Source organism: Microcebus murinus, chromosome 19 (assembly GCF_040939455.1).
Source record: "Microcebus murinus isolate Inina chromosome 19, M.murinus_Inina_mat1.0, whole genome shotgun sequence".
Taxonomy (NCBI): domain Eukaryota; kingdom Metazoa; phylum Chordata; class Mammalia; order Primates; family Cheirogaleidae; genus Microcebus; species Microcebus murinus.
Genome location: NC_134122.1, coordinates 48,480,150 through 48,502,417, shown reverse-complemented (window position 1 = coordinate 48,502,417; position 22,268 = coordinate 48,480,150). Strand labels below are relative to the sequence as shown.

Sequence of the window (22,268 nt, the reverse complement as noted above, 5' to 3'; positions counted from 1 at the left end):
TACATTCATCTTTTCCTTTATAATTAGTGATCTTTAAGTCTTATTTAAGACATTTATTTATACTGAGGTCATGAAGACCATCTTCTATTTTAATTGCTAAAAAATTGTATTGTTCTGCCTTTCAATTAGTAGCTTTAAGTCAAGGAATAGATAGTCTTAGATGGGAGACCAAAATTTAGGGTATTTTTTTCCATATGTTTTTCTAGTAGCTCCAAAACCATTTATTGAAGAGCCTATTCTTGTCACATGAATCTGCTGTGCCACTTCTGTCAAATGTGGACTTGTTTTTGTTCTGTTTCTCTCTTACATATATCCCTGTGCCCAAATCTTGTTGTCTTGCTTCCTCATGTGCTTGATTATTTTGCCTGTGGCTGGACTGAGATGAAAAAGGTACCTTCCTCCAGAATGGATGTGTTTTTGTTTCTGCCAGATGCCTGGTGGAACTACCAGTTTTGAACCATCTTAAATGAGATTTCCTTGACCACCCACCTATGCATTGATATTCTGGTTTGCAAATGCATATGAGATTCCATATGGGACCACAGTTTCTCAGGGACAAGATTTTCCCAGGTCTTTTTTCCTACTACTTCTCTTCCCTTTTATCCTGCTTGGTTCAGTGTCAGGACAGATAGTATAACTTTTGGGAACCAGCATATTGTGTCCATGGTATTTAACTCCTTGTCTTAGGTAGGCCTTAGACTTTGAAATCTTTGGCCTCTCCTAATCTGCCATGTCTTGGAACCTCAGTTTGCTTTGGGAAATGTCCTGGGGGCAAAAGTAGCAGTGGTGTTTTGATTCTTCATTTACTTCTCTCAGTCTCCACTTTCATTTAAATTTTGGTCTGCTATTTACTTACTATATTGTCAGCTCTTTCATGCTAGTTAGGAGATTTAAAACATATTTTATCAGAACTTTTAGTTGTTTTCAGCGGGGTGGGGGCGCGGGGGGGGGGGTCTGAGTAACCTACCACATCAATACTTTATTTTCCTCAGAATCCTGAGGTTTGAAATAATTCCTAGCATAAGTGGGAGTGCACAAAATATTTCTTGAATTGTGTTCAATTTAATTGGAAATCAGTGGAAAGAGGAATCTCTTTTGGTTCCCAAGTTAGGCTGAGAACCACCCCAACATAAGCTTCTGTAGCACTTTGTGCAAACACTTATAACACTTGTAGTGGGTGGATCAGTGTCAGTCCTTCTTATCAAATTGTAAATTCCATGGTGAAAGGAAAGATATCTTTCTGGTACATGGCAAACATTTGTTAAATGGTCACTGAACAAATGAATGAATGAAAGCATTCTAGAATATAAGTATGTAAATCAAACCATATTTTTGAATAGGCAACACTAATAATAAATAATAGGTAAATAATAATCATACATTAATAATAAATCAGTAAGTATGCTTTCAACATTATCCATATTGTAAAGCTGCCCCCTCCAACATTAGTGAAACTTTCCAAATACCCCTCCCCATACATTTACTATTCTCTATTTTACAAGAGGTTTCTTATATTTCCTCATTCTTTCCATCTTTAATGAGCACCTACTCTGGGCAGGACAAGAACACAAATATGAATAAGAGAAGGTTCTCAGCCCTTACCAAGCTCAATCTACAGATTCTGAGTGGAGATTCAGAATAATCAAAGTGAAAAATGCTACAGTAGAACCCCTCAACATTTTGACATGTTAATAGTTCCCTGCTACTTTTTGTAGCCTATAAAAAAGGAGTGTTTGAGACAACGGGGCTTCCTGATTACCAATTGCACCAACTTAAAGAAGGAAAATCAACATATTGCTGTGCTTTCGAGTATATTGGTAAGAAATGCCTTTCTACGGTGCCATTTTGGGTTGCTCAGACAGCAAAGAAGGAGTATATTATTACATCAGGGAAGTTTTTCACTCCTCCTTCTATCCTTAAGGTCATCAGTTATCTTAATCAAGCTAGTACTTCATGATTGCTATACCAGTCAAGACGTTTTTCTGTTCTTAGCTGTCAGAAGGGGAATAATGAAGGCAATGAGCCCTTGAGTTCTAGGTGACAGGGTGAGAACCACTCAACAGCCAGAATAAATGATCTAGTCTAGCCTTCATTTCAAATTTGAAAAAGGCATTAGCATTCCTGGGTGGTGATAGATTCACAGGAAAAATAAATTAGCCTGCCTCAATCCTCCCGAAACAGCCCTGAGCAGATTGCATCATTAACCTTAAAATAAACAAAGCAATTTTAATGACAAACTGAAAAAGTGACTTGAGCATCCCTGAATGCATTATGATTTATAAAGGACAGAGCCTGCCGGGGAGTGGATCCACCAGCGAATTATTCCCAAGCCAGGGTATAAACAATGTCGGAGGTGGCAGCTGTGAGGGAATTTGACCTTTCCAGTCCCAGCTTTAGAGGACCCTGACTAATCCTTCAGCAAAGCCTGATTGGCAGGATGCTGTGACTGGGCAGCTATTCTTTTTCCTCCTTTGCTTGAAACTGGGCAGAGTTACTTAGGAGCATCCCAGGGAGATTGAGGATAAACACTAGCTCCAGCTGGCTGGCAAGAGAGGAGTTAAACGGGGATTATTCACTGACTCATTTGATTTTCCCAAGGAGGGCACCTTCGGTACAAATATAAAGATGGGATCGTAAACCTGGATCATCTTGATGGTTCCATTGCGCTCCAAGGCCAGGACCAGGTACTGGTGCTTCTCCTGGGATTTGAGGAAAATCAGGCGGTGCAGCCAGTGCTCTTCTTCCTTCCAGTCCTTTCCTTCTGGCAGCACTTTCATCTCCTGCCCACTGCCAAAGTCCCAAATTTTGAGTGTTCCTGAGCACACAGAGAAAAGACCATGTGGGTAAAAATGATTTATAGAAAGCTTAGCTTTTAGCTCAGAGAAAATTCATCCAATTGAAAGCTTTCTGCCAAGAATTTACCCTATATTTATTTCCTACTAAGACTGATGGGTGAGTCTTCCCAGGCTTGCTGCGCATGAAATATATTTCTGGATGCCTTGATTTATCACAGGCCTATAAAAAATAAACGGGCGAGGTGGTTCACACCTGTAATCCCGGCACTTTGGGAGGGCGAGGCAGGAGGATCACTTGAGGCCAGGAGTTCCAGACCAGCCTGGGCAGTAGCAAGACCCCATCTCTACACAAATTTAAAAAAATTAGCTGGGTGTAGTGGCACAGGCCTATAGTCCCCGCTACTCTGGAGCCTGAGGCAGGAGAATCATTTGATCCCAGGAGTTGGAGGCTGCAGTGAGCTAAGATGATGCCCCTGCACTCTAGCTGGGGCAGCAAGCAGAGCAAGACCCTTTCAAAAAACACCAAACAAACAAACAGAAATATAAATAAATAAACAGGGGTAATGTCTTGAAATCTACCCTCAGACTCTTCTATCTGAGCTTTTTCTCATAAGTGGATCTTTTCTGTCTTTATTGCCCCAGTGTTTTCCAGTGTACTAAACACTCCCTTCCCAACATGGGAATATTAGATATCACGTCACAATTATTATTAACAGTAAAAGATCACTCCAATAATCTGTCGCGTTTCCTAAGGTGCTGACTTTAGTTCTCACTGGATAATAAAAGATTTGAGGGAACCCCCAGAAGGTAAGAAGCTATCAAGTTGTTTTGTTGGTTGCATGGCAGGGATATGAAAAAGCAGTGTCAAGTTTTTTCTTGCACTTGAAATCATACTTTCTGTTTGAAACCCAATCCCCAGTGCAACGACATTTGGAAAGGATTAGGTCAAAGGGTGCAGCCCTCATACATGGGATTAATGCTCTTATAAAACAGGCCCCAGAGAGCTGCCTTGCCCCTTCTAGCATGTGAGGACACAGTGAGAGGGCCCCGTCTATAAACAGGGAAGTGGGCCCTCGCCCGACACCGAATATCTGCCGGCGCCTTGATCTTGGGTTTCCCAGCCTCCAGAACCGTAAGAAATAAATTTCTGTTCTTTAAAAACTTCCAGTTATGGCATTTTGTCATATTCTGTCATACCCAAATGGACTAAGATACTTAGTATATCTGTTGTTAATCTTATTCATTTAGGGGACCTGGATGAAGGGGCCACAAGGGATGATAATCGGTGTAGTTGTGGAATGCCTATTTCCAGGTCATTGCTCGGTGTAGAGAATTATCTTCTCACATAGGGTTCTATAGTGGATTCTACCTTCAGGTTTAGAATCCGGCGGACCACTCCTTACAGCACCTTTTCTCTTGACCTTTAACCTTCCCCCTCCAGCCCCCCGCAAACTAATTACCCCTCAGTTCTAATCCTGCTGAACAGAGTATTTTTCCTGTGCTCCTTTCCTTCCCTGGTGCCAGGTCCTCCCCATCAGCAATACTCATGACCCCGCCATTTGTGTGTTGTTAGTCACTAACAACATCCTTGATTAAATACTCCCTGTATACCCAGCACTGTGGTAGGAGCTAGGGATATAAAGTGAGTAATCATAGTTCCTTCCCTCAAGGCCTCTGTGGTATATAGGAAAATAGTCATACAAACAATTAAAAAAAAGTTTTCATTTCTGATACATTCCTGGGTTATGCAGACCAGAGTCTCGTGGCCCCTGCTGCCTTGGGACTTTAGCAGTCCAATTTTGAGGGGCAGAGGTCAGGGAGAGGTACTTCCCAGCTCTTCCTAGGTGGCATGTGGGTGAGAATGAGAGGACACAGGTTTCTTATAGGTAGAGCTGCCCTGGGAGTCAGAGAATTCCACTTTCTAGGGTGTCCTGGATCCTTGTCAATTTAATATATGCACCTCTCAGGAGGACAAACTGTCAATATTTAAAAGAATTCTAGATTCTAAGACTAACAGTAAAATGTGGCTCGCCTACCTGGAAATAACACTATCGTCAGTCATATATTGAATTGCTTAATGCTTATGCCTGATAATGATTGTGTACATTGCTCAGAATTTCCAGTAAGACTAATTTTCGTGTGCATGCAGGGTGTGCTTATGGAACGGTAAGACTATTTTCTTAAGAACTGTTCCACATGAAGGGCAGTTGCATTTATTCATACCCCATCAACTCGGCATTTGTGATTTTATTGCATGTGGTGTTGTCATCTGCTCACACTTTTAAAAATCAGACTTTCACATCAGGATGCTCATTCCATTCATCCATTGGCTTATGAGCCAGCACTTATTTAGTGTATACATGCCATGAATAAATATATATCCTAAGTAGTGTGGGCAGTTGCTCACATCACCTAGATAAAGCAATTCTTTCCTGGGGCTTCAGAACAAAGGGAGGTGAAAGGCAGGGCATCTTCTTCTGGAAGTTCCATGCAGTGCTCCACAACATGGGGAACATCAAAGGATGTGACACAACCTGGGCCTGACATCCTCTTCGGTTTGGCATGACACACACCCTCCAGGAACCTGGACACACAAACAAGTCCAGTGTAGAATTCTAGGGGTTATATAACAAAGCTGGCTGGGTATTTTGTCAGGTTCAAAAATATGTCAGTAAAACCATGGCTAGCAAGCACTGAATCTGATGTGTATCTCTCAGCTGATGGCAGCCAAGAGTAGAAGGATAGAATGAGTTAGTGCAACAGAGATGAGCCCCACCAAAGATTACATGAGATGGTACATGTGAAAGACTTTTGTAAACCACTAATGCAACTATATAAATGCAATGTAAGCTATTGATTATTTTTAATATCAACATCAAGACATTGATGCTCATTAGATAAGAAAGTCTAGCAATGTTCACTCAGGCACAGGAATTTTATGACAGGCTTCTATATTCCAGCCTTATTCATGCTCTGCCTCTACCCCAAAGAATTAACATGTCCCTAGCACAAATTCTCCGGACACTAAAGCAGGGAGGCCATATTCTGGCTGTTAGTCTGACCATTATATGCTCCTGTGGCAAAAAGAAATCCACTTTCATTGATAGCTGCAGAAGTCAGTTCAATATTCAAGCCATGAGGGTCTAAAATCTGGTAGATTTGGAGGCCAGTCTCGAGTTCCCATACCTATAGGAAAGAACAAAAATATCAATCAATCCATATGCCCTTCAATTCTTATCAGAATTTTACCATATTCAAAACAGCCTCAAAATTGGTACTCATCACATCTAATAACTTTCCCTACACTCTCTCCTGAAAGTTAGTTTGGGCAAAGAAAGGTCTAACAGGTAAAGTGCTGTCTGCTGGTTGCTGAGCCATCCTGGACGGTGTCTGCTGCAAATGTAGGTGGCTGAAACAGGCAGTGACTCTATTCCAGGCAGCCCCTCGCTGTGGAGGAAGTGGTCAGTGGCAACTGAAGCCAGTCTAGCTGCAAGATAGACGTGGAACTATTACAAGTGCAGCAGACAAAAAAGCCAAACGGGATTTGTTTTCTGTTGACACTCATCCAAAGTAGCCAGGGGTCACAGAACAGGCTCTGTGATTAACAGCATGGTACTAAGAGAACCCTGAGGAAAGAGCTCACTGACCTTTCCAAGGAGTGTTCTGACTAAGGACATGGGCCTGGGGAGTGGGGCAGGGGGAGAGAGAGAGAGAGAGAGAGGCTGAGACTTCAGAGGAGGCATCAGTGTAATCAGGCTGGGTGTCACTAGAAAATCCAGAAACATATCGAGACTCATTTTTTCTCTTTGGAAATACTGCACAGGCTTTAGACCTACAGACTTGTGGTCTGAATCTCTCCGTCTTCGTGATCTGCCATGTTCAGATGTAAACTAGACTGCCAGTGAGTAAGAGAGCTGAACTGGCAACACAGAATGGATGCACTCGAGATGGGGTGGATGGGGTGGGGGTGGGGGCAGCATACTCAAAGGCCCAGAGATGGGAAGGTGCGTCTTTCCTCCGGGGAACTGAAAGAGAGCTGTTGCAGCTGGGCGAGAGGGGCAGGAAGGACATGTAGCTGAGGAAATAGTCAGGGGGCCAGAAGATGAAGGCCACTGGCCGGGAAGTGCTAGAGCTGGAATTTGGATGAAGTCGATCTGAAGCTTGAGCCCATGCTCTTAACCTCTGTGCGTCCCGGGCTTTTGATGGCAGGGAGAAGGAGGGATGTGGGTCACTGCATGAATGGCTCTCAGGGGTCATCCACCTCCTGGCCTGAAGTACCATCCCTCTCCAACCAATCAGGTATGAAACTCACCTAGATGTATTCCTTTCGCCTCTTCTGTCCCACACAGGGACCACATTTTCCCTTTAAGAGGTCAGTATTGCATGAAAGCAGGACAGTTTTAGTTTAGTTTAGTTTTAGTTTAGTTTAGTTTAGTTTAGCAGGACAGTTTAGTTTTAGTTTCCCTCTACTTGCTCTCTCTTTAGGCATTACCAGAAATAAGTGATAATCAACTAAACTCAGATTTGGGCCTGAGAAAATCTGTAGCAGATGAGCACGGAAGGTCAAAGACTTAGAGGGAATTTGAAGGGTCTCCAGAGGAATGCTTTCGACTGGTCCATATGTCTCGTTTTGGAGAGCATGCATGAAATAAAAGGATAAACACCTGCAGCAAACACCTCCAACCATCACTACCGGATGACTTCGGTCGTCCTAATGACAGACACGGTTAGCATAGCCAAGCACACTGGCTTCTAGGGACCCAGTAACGGCAGGGCTAGAGGAATGCAGTGCAAAGGGCATGGGTCCTCATGTCAGGCAAACTTGGGTTTCTATCCAAGCCTCCCGCTTATGCTCTGGGGTGTGTTGCTTCATGTCTCTGAGCCCTCATTTCCTCATGTTTACAATTAAACTCTTTATCTATGCACAGAGAACTGTTAGGAGATTAAATGAGATCCTAGACTTAAGGCTCTTGGTACATATCCTGAGCCTGTAGAGGTTATATTAATAGTAAATACATATATATATATATACTCTCTTCCCATAGCTAGGTTTAAAAAAACATCAAAATACAGAGTAGTTCTCTCTTCTTGATATATTTCCTTTAAAATTCCTGTTTTGGCCTGGCGCGGTGGCTCACTCCTATAATCCTAGCACTCTGGGAGGTCGAGGCTGGTGGATCGTTTGAGCTCCAGAGTTCAAGACCAGCCTGAGCAAGAGCGAGACCCCATCTCTACTAAAAATAGAAAGAAAAAATTGCTTGGACAGCTAAAAATATATAGAAAAAATTAGCTGGGCATGGTGGCGCATGCCTGTAGTCCCAGGTACTCAGGAGGCTGAGGCAGAAGGATCACTTGAGCCCAGGAGTTTGAGGTTGCTGTGAGCTAGGCTGACGCCCCAGCACTCTAAGCACTCTAGCCCAGGAAACATAGTGAGACTCTGTTTCAAAAAATATATATATATATTCCTATTTTGATTGTAAGAACTAGCTTTGTTTATTTAGTTGAGCATGTGGCTTGACAGCAAGCAGTCTGAGCTGGCTTAAAATACTTGGTTTTCATGTACTCATGAAAGCTTGTAAGTTTCTCTAATGTACAGTTTCATATGTGCTATTGCCTTTGCTTAATCACTCAGCACTTTACCTTTAAGATGAGAAAAGTCTATCTGCATTGCCTTTTCCTTCCTCAAGAGCTAATACTTACCTTAATTATGGATTCAGAGCAGATAGTGAGTACTTGGTGAAAATATTTGTTGTAAAGCATGACATTGATTTCTCGTTCATGCGTATGAGGAATCTGTTTTGTATCTTGTACCATTCTGGTTAATGGATACATGTCCATCACACTAGACCCTAGAATAGAAGTAAACATCTTATAAATGGCCAATATTAGCAGTTTTGTATCACAAAGGATTTTACCCAACCAGTTGGGTTTAGAAATAGCCAGTCAGTGAGATTAGAAATATCAATGCCTGAAAATACATTCGTTTATTCTAAAACATTTTGGAAAAAGTAAATGTGATTCAGCCAGAGAAAAGTGTTCATTTTTGACTTCATTACTTTTCAAGTGCAGGCCATTTGGACTTCATTGATATCCTTCCAGTGACCCTCATTTTCCTGTTTTTTATAGTCCACTTTTTCCGTTCTTTGTTGTGCCTACAGCATGCCTCTCCATCTGGTGCACGGCAATGCTGCACAGCTTTTTGCTGAAGGTAAGCTTACATTTAGTGATTGAAATTTATTGTTACAGAGCCCCTTTCAACCAACAAATTGATAAAGCATTCTGTAAACATGTTCTTAGTAAATGTAATGAATGAGAATGATTGCAAACCAGGGCTTGCAATATCAGTATTAAATAAGATTAATTTCCAAATCACCACTGTGAAGTAGATAGGGAGCAAGTATTCTTTTTTTTTTTCTTCTTCTGTGAAACTACCGGTGTCAAGGGAGCAAGTATTCTTTACTTGCATTTTTCCAAGGGTGTTTGGTTTGGTTATAGTAATACTATAAACTGCAAGTATGATTTAAGTCTCAAAATCAACTAATTGTGTGTGTTCTGTTTCAGTGTAATGTCTGGAAATATAAATACGAATCTCAAAGCATTCTGTGGCTCAGACAAAAATGAAACTTCTTTCCTATTTTATTGATGCAGAGATTAAGTTACCAAAGGCAGACTTTGCATTGAGTTTCTCAGGTCTCTCCAAAGAATTCTCAACTTTAGGAGAAGTTTCAACAGGAGTTACTAAACACTTGCCTAAGTGTTTAAATTTTAAGATAAAATCTGTTCATGTGTAAAGAGGGACTAAGGCAGCTCATCTGGTAGTATTTTTCAATTCAGAGACCTCAATATAGAAATGTGAGAGGAATATGGTAGCCAGATTATCAAACCACACTTGGAGCTTCTCGCTAGATCCTTTTATGTTATACTGACAGTAACTAACTTTATTCAGAATGGACATCAACAAAGCTTGATATGTTTATGGACAAGTGGCCATCTTCTACTTCTTTGGCTAGTTCCGCTACTACTTTGGAAACATTGCAGTGCAGAGAAAGAATGTGGATTCGGGAGTCAGAAATTTTTTGAGATCAAATCCCAGGTCTGTGTTTTAACCTTTTGTCCTTCTAACAGTCAATTTGGCTTTTTGAGATTCTGTTTTGTCATTTATAAAACAAGAAAAATAATACTTACTGCCTCATGTAGTGGTTGTCCAGATCACATGAAAAAGTATGAGACATTTTGTAAAAGAACTATACAAATGGTAGTTATCTTAATAAGAGTAATAATGACAGTAACAACAACGTATTCTGCAAAACATTTCCAGAACCTGGCGCGGCTGTCATTGGGGTTTAGAAGATGACAATGGCTAATTCATTTGAATCAGAGAGGAATTAAAATCTGAGAGAGAAATTTCATGCAATTCTGATGTCAAGTTGATGTTTACTGTCAATGTCTGCAAGTTTAGTGATTATGCAATACACAAAGCTGTATAATTGGGAAGAAATGTTGATTTTTTTTATATCTTCCTCCTCTTCTTCTTCTTTGTCTTCATCTTTATCTTGCTACTTGAGTCCTTAGTTACATTGATGATAAATGGGACAGAAATACTGAATCCAGTAATCAAACATTTGAGTTGAAGCACTAAGAAAAAATTTGCTTATAGTCATTAGTATAGAGGAGGTAATATAGAGGAGGGGTGCTTACAACTAGAACTAACTTCTATTTTATGAGATGGAAAATTATTTATCAATCATGAAGTACTAGTTTACTCCTAATCCAGGGGGAAAACCACCAAAAGTTAAAAATAATATATTGTGTACCAGCAGAGATAGCACCACCACCCTCTCTGCCTTAATGAATCTCACAGGAACTCAGAGCAGGTGGTCAGTGGGAAAATGCTTAGGAAATGCCTTCTGGGTTAGTGTTCCAGAAGGAGAAACTGACACAGGGAAGTGACTGCCAATGCTGGGAATCACTTGAAGTCCAAGTAGGCCCTTGGCTTTGCGCAAGAAAGAATTCAGGAATGAGCCAACAGTATAAAGTGAAAGTGAGTTTTATTTAAAAAGTATAGAAAATATATCCCACAGAGTAAAAGCTAGCTCTCTCTGTGGATAACCGGCCCCGTGGTTCCTTTAGCTTTAGTCCTTCTGTATAAGCAACAGCTTCATTATAGGCTAAACAAGGGGAGGGATATTCATGTTATTTCTTGGGAAGGGGTAGTGTTTTCCTGGACTTAGGGTGATGCCCTCCATTTGACTAAATATGGTCAAACAGGAAGTGTCATGGCCTCAGGTGCATGATGGGAGTGGGAGGTTTTCTTAGAAAGCTTTATGGTAATGAGCCACAAGGTCAAGCAGCCATCAATTTCTCCACCATCTTGGTTCTAACCAACTAGAACTTGTCCTGCCTTCACCTTGTTTAGATCAGGGTAGCTCAAAGCAAGGTTTCAAGACTTCCTGACTCAGTTAGGCAATGCCTGCACAATTAAGCAATGCCCAAAGTAATGCCTGCTGGTTCCAGTTCCCTGTATCAAAACTACTAATATTGTTCTACTATTCTAATATTGAACTACTAATATTGTTCATTTTTCTTCCAAAGCCTAAGGGTATGCATATGAACAGCATTCAACCTTAATGTCTAGCAGGGCCCCTTGTCTGTTTAGTAAGCCTGTCTTTCTAAGAAACCACAAGAAAAATTGGCCACAAATCTGTTGGCATTGGCACTGGGACTCCATCCTCACTCTCCACTAGTCTTTGTCTAGAAGCAAAGGCAAGTGAGAGGGCTAGGCACCCTCCTTACTGATTAATTGCCTCATTACCAGAATGCATAGGGCCAAAGTGCAGAAAAGGGGTGTTGACTTGGCATGTGGTGCAGCTGGTCTAAGATAGGATCATATTCCTGCTCCCAAGAGTCAAAACAGAGCTGAGTGTGGATGCTGGGTTTGCCCTTTATGTAGCAAGAAGTTACATCCCACCTCTCTGTTTAACCCAAGCCATGTCTTCCTAGGTTCAAGAAGTTAGAAGTAATAACTTGGTATTTTCAGAGAAGTGCGGGTACATTTCATATACCCAGCCATAGAAAGGTAGGAAAGAGCAGAATTCAATTAAATATCTACTGCAAAGAATCATGGCTTATAAATTACTTTTTTAGTTTTGTTTTTCTTCTAGTTAGTGCTCTAGTGCTAGTTTTAAAAAGGTTAAAAATCAAGATATAAGTTCATTTGGTATTAATTGGGTACACTTACCTGTAATAAGCATGCCATGATTGGTATCATATATCATAGAATAAATCTGCATGTCTCCTGGTCCTCCCTGGCTGTCGTGGAAGACTTGTAATATTGACAGAGTCTGTATATCCCACACTCTGAAAACCTGGGAGAACAAAAAACACAGTTCACCACTGTTTATACTTTACCTTTCCCATGCAATATTTTTAGGTGAAGGAAGCCTTTAAAAGTCTGAAATGTGCTCTTATAAACTTGCAACGAAGTATGATTTTTATATTGAGCACACATTTGCTAAGCTCCAATTTAGTTGTTGGTTCAATCATTGTTTATCAATACCAGAGGAAAATAGCAGCAGTGATTTATACTTTGCTTAAATGTATACATTTAGGAATTAGATATTTCTATTATTATAGAGGAGAGGAACAAGTATTTAGTATTTATTACTCTTTACAATTTGAAGAAATAATAAAAGACTGATCATCATGTACAGTTAAAGCACATTTCTCTTTCTACTATGGATGAGGAAAATAAGGAGAAGACTTATATTTAAGTGGAAGTTTTCAAATTGTTCTTTCCTGACTTATGAAGACAGGAACATCTTACTTACTGAGGTTTCTAAGAACTTTCCCCTCCTTGTGCCCAGAAATGTAAGAATTATATTAACAGCAGTTTTTAGGGATGATATAGATATAGTAAGAGTATGGGGAAATGGGTTATTAGGAAAGAAAGAGAACTATGTAGTTACTCAAGTAGAACTTGAGTTGATATTAGAGAATAGAAAGAACAATGAAATACAAATTCAGCAAAACTAGGTCAAGTGTTTTCCCAAAAATAACTGGTCATAGTCTTCATTATTCTGTTTTGTCTTTTTTTTTTTGTTAGCAAGTTACAGTGTGATTGAATTTCAGAAATAAATGTGATTTGGTCAAGAATAACATTTTTATAGCCATGCATCAGCCTTAAGCAATATTTTCATATTATAATAGTTGTTATTAACCTCTTACATCGGAGTATTTGTTGAATAAATGGGTGACCATTTACAGAACTACATATAAAACTTTAGTAAGTAGTTTAGTTAACAGAAATACTAACTTCTAATTTGAGGCACTTATAATTGAGTTAATTATTTGTTAACTGAGTTCAAACCTTCACTATCTCTAAGGCAGGTTGGTCTTATATGTAAGAACACTAAGATGTCTAAGTCATATGATTTAGGGAACACTGGCAAGGAGGCTTTTCTCAAATGTACACCCTCCGTAGGCTAATATTTCTCAGACGTGTACAGTTGAAATTTATTTCCTTTGTTCTAGTGAAAATGCAAATTTTGAGGGAGTAGATAAAACATTGAACTTTTGTTCATAAACAAGTATAATGGACTGTTTATGAATTTAGGTTCTGAGCCTAGATGAGAGACAAACAGAGGAAGAGACACAAAAGTGGAATCAAAGAGTGAAGCAAAGACATTTATCTCTATGCAAATAGTTTCTGATTTTATTGCTTTGGCTGAGATATGTTCATGGCTTCTTCTTGCTGTGTGTTTGTACACACAGAATTGCAGTTGGTGGGAAGAACAAGGGACTAGGCAAAAGATGACTAGGGATCCAGTTCTAATCCATAATTTAAACTCCTTGAATCTCAATTTTCCTGTTTCTAGAATGGACATATTGACACTGGCACCTCCTGCCTAATTGAAATGATGTGAATACATTGTGAAATATGTGATGTTCTCTCTAGGGTAAATACTGTTTTCTCTTTTTCTTCTCTCTCTTCTTCAGTGTTCAGCTCTTTGGGTCTTTTATATGTATTTTAGGGAGGTGGCAATTGCTAGACTGTGGGAGGCAAAGACCTTCCTCTTTATACCGCTCCTATCCTCTAGGTTTTTCTGCTGCCCCTCTCCCTACATGCCCCCTTTGTTACTGTCATACCAAAGTGCTTCTAATTCCCCCAAAGCCCCTTTCTTACTCCATTCTCTGTACATTCACACAGATTCTTCCTCTCATCTGTAATTTCCTCTCAACAGTCTTCCCCATCTAGCTCACTCCTACTCACTTTTTAAATTCTTCCATAAAGAGGACTGAAGAGTTAGGGTTCAGGTCAGAACAGTGCTAGAAGTTTATACCGTGATGTGCCATTTCTTCTCCAAACATAGAGAAAATATAAAAGAGAGAAAGCAAAAAGAAACATCAAGGCTCCAAAGCCAGATACATATCCCTCTAGATCTCAATGGGAGAGAAGCACAAAACAATGACTGGGCTGAAGCCAGAGAGCTGGGCATGGGGTCTGGAGCAGGCAGTTGAAGCAGAGCAGCCTCTGCGGGACAGACAGGACCAGAAGCATCCCATGGCAGAGGCAGCAGCAGGTCTCCCAGTTCAGAACAGGGAGACTGGGAAGCAATTGGCTGTGCTCTGCTCTTATCTGGAGATACAGCTTTTTTTTTTTTTTTTTTGAGACAGAGTCTCGCTTTGTTGCACAGGCTAGAGTGAGTGCCGTGGCGTCAGCCTAGCTCACAGCAACCTCACACTCCTGGGCTCGAGTGATCCTCCTGCCTCAGCCTCCCGGGTAGCTGGGACTACAGGCATGCGCCACCATGCCCGGCTAATTTTATATATATATATCAGTTGGCCAATTAATTTCTTTCTATTTATAGTAGAGACGGGGTCTCGCTCTTGCTCAGGCTGGTTTTGAACTCCTGACCTTGAGCAATCCGCCCGCCTCGGCCTCCCAAGAGCTAGGATTACAGGCGTGAGCTGGAGATACAGCTTTTTGAAAGACGTGGGACCAGTGGGGGTGGAGGGATTGCCTTCCTAATTTTACTTAATGGCCACAAGAGGCTAATAAGATTTTTAGTCTCCAAATAAATCAAATTAGAGCCACTCAATTGATTAGGTGGCTTTACGTGGAAGAGCCTGAATATATATGAGATTGTAAAACACTTTTGAGAATTAATATAGTACATAGAAAAATGATATATTTGAAAATCAAGGTATATGTAACAGTGCAGTACAAACGGTAGGCATTCAACACTACCCGTGTAGAGAATTCAGTGCAAAACATGTATTAAGTTCTTACAAATAACTTAGTAAGAAAAATTATATTTTTAGCAATGTGTGTGAAACTAAATCTGTTAATTTTATCATCTTGTTTTCACATTTTTCCTGTGTGATAACTGGCAAATGGAAAATGAAGACATCCAGTATGTCTTTAAAAATTAACTTTTTAACTACCAATTTATTACATACATATACCTAATAAACAAATTTAGGATATACAAAAACCAAACTTCCTCTTCCTACCCTAACATTTCCTCTGGACTTATAGATATTGGCCTAGGGAAAGAATTTATGAAGAAGACCCCAAAGGCAATCACAACAACAACAAAAATAAATAAATGGGACCTGATCAAATTCAAGCTTCTGCACAGCCAAGGAAACTATCACAAGAGCAAACAGACAACCTACCGAATGGGAGAAAATATTCGTATACTACACATCTGATAAAGGGCTGATAACTAGAATCTATGTAGAACTCAGGAAAACCAGCAAGAAAAATATCAAACAACTCCATTAAAAAGTGGGAAAAGAACATGAACAGAAATTTTTCAAAAGAAGATAGACTAATGACTAACAAACATAAGAAAACATGTTCAACATCTCTACTCATTGGGGAATGCAAATCAAAACCACAATGAGATATCACTTAACTCCAGTGAGAATGGCTTTTATCAAAAAGTACCCAAACAATAAATGTTGACGTGGATGTGGAGAGATAAGAACACTCCTACACTGCTGGTGGGACTGCAAACTAGTGCAACCTCCGTGGAAAGTAATATGGAGATACCTTAAAGAGATACAAGTAGATCTACCATTTGATCCAGCAATCTCATTACTGGGCATCTAACCAAATGAAAAAAAGAAATTTCATAAAAAGGGCATCTGCACTTGAATGTTTATAGCAGCACAATTCAGAATTGCAAAGATGTGGAAACAACCCAGATGCCCATCAATACATGAGTGGATTAATAAAATGTGGCATATGTATACCATGGAGTTCTACTCGGCCACAAAAAACAATGGTGATCTAGTGCCTTTTGTATTATCCTGGATACAGCTGGAACCCATTCTACTAAGTAAAGTATCCCAAGAATGGAAAAACAAGCACTACATGTACTTACCATCAAATTGATATTGACTGATCAACACTTAAGTGCACATATAGTAGTAACATTCATCGGGTGTCAGGCAGGTGGGAGAGGGAAGGAGGAGATGGGTATATTCACACCTAATGGATGCAGTGCACACCTTCTGGGGGATGGACATAATTGAAGCTCTGATTTGGGTGGTCCAGAGGAAATATATGTAACCTAAACATTTGTACCCCCGTAATATGCTGAAATAAAAAAAAATGATCAGGAGAAGATGAGATTGCTTGTGGAAAGTGAGGGTAGTATTAAGGGCTCAGTGAGCATAGAGAAGATTTGTCTAACCATCAGCAAGATATGAATATCTTGCTGCATAGCATCCAAAGCATTTTTTTTAAAAGAAAGGCTCACCCTATTCTACACCATGGACCACACCCATGATCTCTACCTGTGTGGTCACTAAGGAGGTCCAGGACAAGTATGGATAGATCAACATAAGTCCCATCACCACTATTGGAGAGACCATGGGTGAGATCACGTGACTGTCTGCTCACTGCTGGCATTTATTGAGGACTGGTTATATACCAGATACTGTGTTATGTTCTTGACTTGCATTATCTCATTTAATCCTCACATCAACCCTATGAGGAAAGTACTGGTACTCAGTTATCCTCCTCAGTGATCTTATTGGTCTCAGCCAAGGTCACTGCTAGTAATTGTCAGAGCCAGGAATTCAATTTAGGTTTATCTGATTCTACAGTCCATTCTCTTAGCTATGCTGCCTGGAACAGAATTAAAATCTTCATTTGTGAGAATATTTTAGATGTAGTCATTGATGAGATGAAGCCCAGCTGACCTATAGGCCAAGTTGGTGACATTATCCACCTGGCACCTGATTTCAGGCCATTAGTTTTTGCTCTAAAGCCCACTCACAATCTAGTCAAACTTTTCCTTTTCTCAGGTTTCTGCATGTCACTTCCAAAGTGAAAATTTAAGAAAAATAGCCACTTTTACACCCATTTGCAATCTGTTATAAATAATCAAAGCATGTATATTTCTCATCTTCATAGAAAAGAAGAAAAGAAATCATCCGTTTGGTAACTAGAGTTGTGCTTGAGAAGGTTGCCAACCATTTGTTCCCATTGGTTTTGCTCATGAAATGAATGTGAGTGAAGTTTATATTTGTCTCTGAATTTTTCAACCTTTGCCAATTCCTATTCAGAAGCAGTAGCTGTGACATAGCTGTTCAACACTCGGGCTCTGTGACTAGACGTATAATTTTAGCAGTTGGGTAAGAAAATAATATCCTGGTGGAAAGACTGCAAAACTAGAAGAGAGGGTGTCCACCCTTCTCCTCGTGAGCATTCTTCTGGAGCCCGAGATCACCCCACCCCTCACCATCGCAGCCATGCACAGTTCAAATGAGAATGTGTTTCTGCTGCTATGAATAAAGTATAGAAACCTTGCTTCTCTTTGGCTCTCTTTACTCTCTCCAATGTTAAAAGATAATTTTCTAAGTATTTCTTCCACATATATTTAACAATTGTTTAACAACAACTTTTGTTTTAACAATCAAATATTATTTAAGAAACTCATGGGAAGTATGCTAGAATATTATTTATACCCCTTCTTTTGCCCGTTCCAATATTCTTCTTTCCTTTTGGAAATTCCATGCCACCTTCTGCCATTTTCTTTCTATTTAGAGAACTTACTTTAGCCATTTGATAAGGGTAGTTATACTGGCAACAAATGCTCTTAGTTTTGTTTTGTCTAAGAATGTCTTTACATTCTCCCTTTATTTCTGAAGGATATTTTTGCCAGCTATAGAATTCATGGTTGACAATTCTTTTCTTTCACTACTCCAAAAATGTTGTTACACTTCTTTTTGGACTTTGAGTTTTCAGATGAGAAATCTGTCATTCAAATCAGTGTTTTTCTATAAATAATGTGTCATTTTTCTTTGGCTGCTTGCAAGAATTTTTCTTTGTCTTTAGTTTTCAAAAGTTTAATTATGATGTTTGGGTTTATTATATTTGAGGTTCACTCAGCTTCTTGAATTTGTAGGATTATGTCTTTCACTATATTTGGAAAGTTTTCAGCCATGCTTTTTTGTAAAAAAACCCCTCATGTCTAGAGATTAAATTTCTCATTTTTTTCCTTTCCCTTTCCTTCCCTCTTTCTTTCTTCTTTTTTCCCTTTATTCTCTCCTTCCTTCCTTTTTTCTTTTGTTCCTTTTTTCCCCCTTAAATCAATATAAGCAATAATGCAATGAACATCCTTTTACATTTTATTTTATTAGAATAAATGTCTAGGAAATTTTTTGCCATTCTTACCTCCATCCGGCAGTGTGTAAACACGCCTTTGTTCTTAAACCTTTTCCACTTCACTTCTCTTTTTTTCCCTACTGATTTGCTAAAGATTTTCGTTTACCTGTACAGTGATATAATTCCAGTTTCTGTTCTTTGTATTGCATTTCTGCCCCATCTGCTGTCTGCCTTTAACTTTATGAGTATAGGGAGGTGCACGAAGTCACAAAGCTTTCTACAGGCTAAATGTAGCCAATCCTATCTCAGCCTCTAGATAGCTCAGTGATTTTGTGCAATTACTTAGATCTTGTTTTCCTTTACATGTCTAAAACTGGGATAATTACTTTATAGGGTTGTTATTATCACTAATCTGTTGTGTATGTAAAATACTGAGCAGAGAGCCTGGCATTGAGTAAACATTTAACGAGCGATAGCTATTATTATAAGTTACAGAAAATTTGAATGTTTATATAGTCATATCTATGTTCCCTTTAGCCATAGGCAGTATGCTTACATATTACCTTAAAGCTATATGAATATTCACTTGTGTTTTCTTCTGGAAAATTCTAGAACTTCTATAGTTTTATATTTTACATTTGAAATCTTTAATCCATATGGAATGTATTGTGCTGTTTATTAATGAAGTGATGATCTGGTTACATATTTTTTTCCTTTATGGCTAATCAGTTTTCCCAAAATTTATTGAACAGATCATTCTTTGTTTATATATTTGAAATGTTACTTCTATCATATACAAAATTCCCTCACTCATGAACTAATTCCTACATTTTTTCTTTTGTTTCATAGATGTGACTATTCCTGCATTGACCCCTGCTCTGTTTTATTTATTTAAGTTTTATAATGTCTTAATATATGACATGGAAAGTTCCATCTCCTAATTATATCTTCTAAAGTTTCTAGGATAGTCTTGTATAGAATATTTTTACATTAGCTTTAAACTTGGCAAACTGATACTTAAATAACCCTGAATACCATACCAATAAATATATAGATTAATCTGAATATCTTTTACAGCATAATGTTCTCATATAGGAACATAGTATGTCTATTCATGTTCTTAAATTAAAAAATCCCAGGCCGGGCGCTGTGGCTCACGCCTGTAATCCTAGCTCTTGGGAGGCCGAGGCGGGCGGATTGCTCAAGGTCAGGAGTTCAAAACCAGCCTGAGCAAGAGCGAGACCCTGTCTCTACCATAAATAGAAAGAAATCAATTGGCCAACTAATATATATATATAAAAAAAAAAATTAGCCGGGCATGGTGGCACATGCCTGTAGTCCCAGCTACTTGGGAGGCTGAGGCAGAAGGATCACTCGAGCCCAGGAGTTTGAGGTTGCTGTGAGCTAGGCTGACGCCACGGCACTCACTCTAGCCTGGGCAACAAAGCGAGACTCTGTCTCAAAAAAAAAAAAAAAAAAAAAAAAAAAAAAAAAAAAAAAAAAAAAAATTCTGCTGAGAATCCGTAAATAAAAAAAAAGAAAAAAAGAAAAAATCCCAGTAAAATTTCATTGTTATCTTAATGTTAATAGTGAATATTGCTTATTAGGATTATTCCTAGGTATTTCATATTTTTGGCTGTTGTGAATGCTACTTCTTAGACCATTTTTTCCCTCACTATTGTTTATATATAGAAATTTATTTCTTTTTAATTAATTGCTACTGTAACCAACCCTTATCAAACTTATCTATTCTAAAAATGTTAAATTGATTTAATAAATCAAGCAGTCACATTATTTGCAAATATAATTCAGTCTCATGACATTTATAACTCATTTTTTTTGTTTTACTACATTGGTAAGATTTTTCAAACAGTGTTTAATAATAGCAACAATAACAGAAATCCTTATTTTTTCTGTCTTTAATGATGATATTTCTATATATAGTAAGGCCTCTTATGTTTTAGTGTAGAGGATAACACTGGCTCTCCTTCCAATATTATATTTATTCCACACTTGTCTTTAAACATGTTCTTTCTTATGCTATAATCAATAGAAACAGAGAACAGTGGCCCATCATTTCCTTTTCCATATTGACAATATTTTTCTCAGTGATCATCAGCTATTTCAGTCAAAAACTGTACATACCCTTATGTTTTCCAAAAGTTAATTTTAAGGAAAAAATTGTTTTGTTTTGTTTTAATTCTTTTTGTTACCTTTGAAGAGGAAAGGCTGATGACATGTTGATCTTTTTCATTGGTTGCTATCTCGGTGATACTGAACATGTGCCCCACGAGTTTCCCCACTGGCTTGGTGCTAATATTGGGGTGCCACAATCGGAGGATTTTATCATCCCCTGTAGAGGAGGACAGGGAAAGATTATTTATTTTCTCAGGTAGTCGAAGTTCCACATGTATCTCTCACCCAATCATACTCTTATCTCTCTTCTAATATCAAATCACAGTTTATTTCTTCCAGGACACATTCTGAGATTGACTTGTTTTAGGTCTGCTGCTCTTGCTAAGGCTGTTTTGTAATAATTGTATTTACACGTGCACATAAACATGATTATTACTTAAAATGTTTGCTATTTTAGTAGGTCCAAAATGATACTTTATTTTTGTTTTAATTAAATTTCATAAGTAATGCTGTTGAGTATTTTCTCTGATATGTGTCTGCTAATTGTATCTGCTTCTTCTGTAAATTGTTAGACTATATCTTTTAGCCATCATCTGTAGGAATTATGATGATATTCAAAAAAATTGAATCAGAAATTTATTATCATTTGGTGTGTAGATGAGCTTGCCCGCACACACACATACACACACATCCAGTTTTAATACAAAGATTGGCTAGATATTCACTAAACCCATATCCTGTCTTCCTGAGTACACAGCTAGATTATATTTCCCAGGCTCCCTTGCAGTGAGGTGTGGTCAGGTACTGACCTTCAGCCAGTGAATTGTGAGAGCTGATTTTAGATTTTATATAACCAAAAATAAATAAATTTTCATTGTGTCTAACCACTTACATTTTGGGGTTTATTTGCTACAGCAGCTAGCATTACCTTAACGAATGCACAATTGTAATCTAATTGTATTTTTAAAAAGAGTAATCTAAACTGTGCATAATAGTTTACAAAGTACAGACTATGTTTAAAATATTGGATTTTTCTATTTCATGAATAACTTATGGAATGCCATCCTGGAAGTTGGGTCATAAGAATATCAAGAAATTTAAAGTTGGAACCTTACATGTTGTATGATCCAACATACTTATATCACAAAAGAAAGAAACTAACTACCAAAGATTAAATAATTTTACTTAAATGATTTAATTTAAGTCAATCATTTAAATGTGAGTTGTTCAGAATCACTTACCAGAAAATGGAATAAAGTTAGGAATACTACAATGCATTGTAGTATATATAACCTAAGTTATAATTTGCATACAACCTAAGTTATGAAGTCACAATTTACATATAAAAAACCCAAAATTCAAAATGGTCATTTTAGGTAATCTGGTAGCATATATTTGAACACCTGTAGATGTATTTGCTAATATGTATTGAGTTTTTATGTCAAAAGATTTATCCATGCTGACAGAACCAGCCAGATACAAACAGGTAATTAGGTGACCCGGATGGATATTCATAAGCCAGGCAAATATGATAGACACATACGCTTCCATAATTCTATCATGTCATCATGCCCCAAGAAAAAGTTTTTTTCCTATTTCCTTTGAGTGTCCCAATCCATCCTTTCAGTCTCAGGACAGCTGTTCCTCCAAGAATATTCTAAAACCCTTCATACTCTTCAAAACTGCATGCCTTGTCTATGTTCCTCCTTCATCAC

At 38.5% G+C, this 22,268-nt stretch overlaps 1 protein-coding gene across 1 annotated transcript in view; it reads right to left on the bottom strand.

The window, feature by feature from the left end:
• The window catches only part of WDR64 (WD repeat domain 64), a 121,033-nt gene that overhangs the window by 46,982 nt on the left and 51,783 nt on the right, over positions 1 to 22,268 (bottom strand). Inside the window, exons 10-14 of the mRNA XM_012751342.3 lie at positions 20,631 to 20,770; positions 12,034 to 12,160; positions 8,496 to 8,644; positions 5,858 to 5,981; positions 2,640 to 2,815 (exon numbers count right to left, since the gene is read on the bottom strand). Coding sequence (XP_012606796.2) covers positions 2,640 to 2,815; positions 5,858 to 5,981; positions 8,496 to 8,644; positions 12,034 to 12,160; positions 20,631 to 20,770 — 716 coding nt within the window. The remainder of the gene's footprint in view (positions 1 to 2,639; positions 2,816 to 5,857; positions 5,982 to 8,495; positions 8,645 to 12,033; positions 12,161 to 20,630; positions 20,771 to 22,268) is intronic.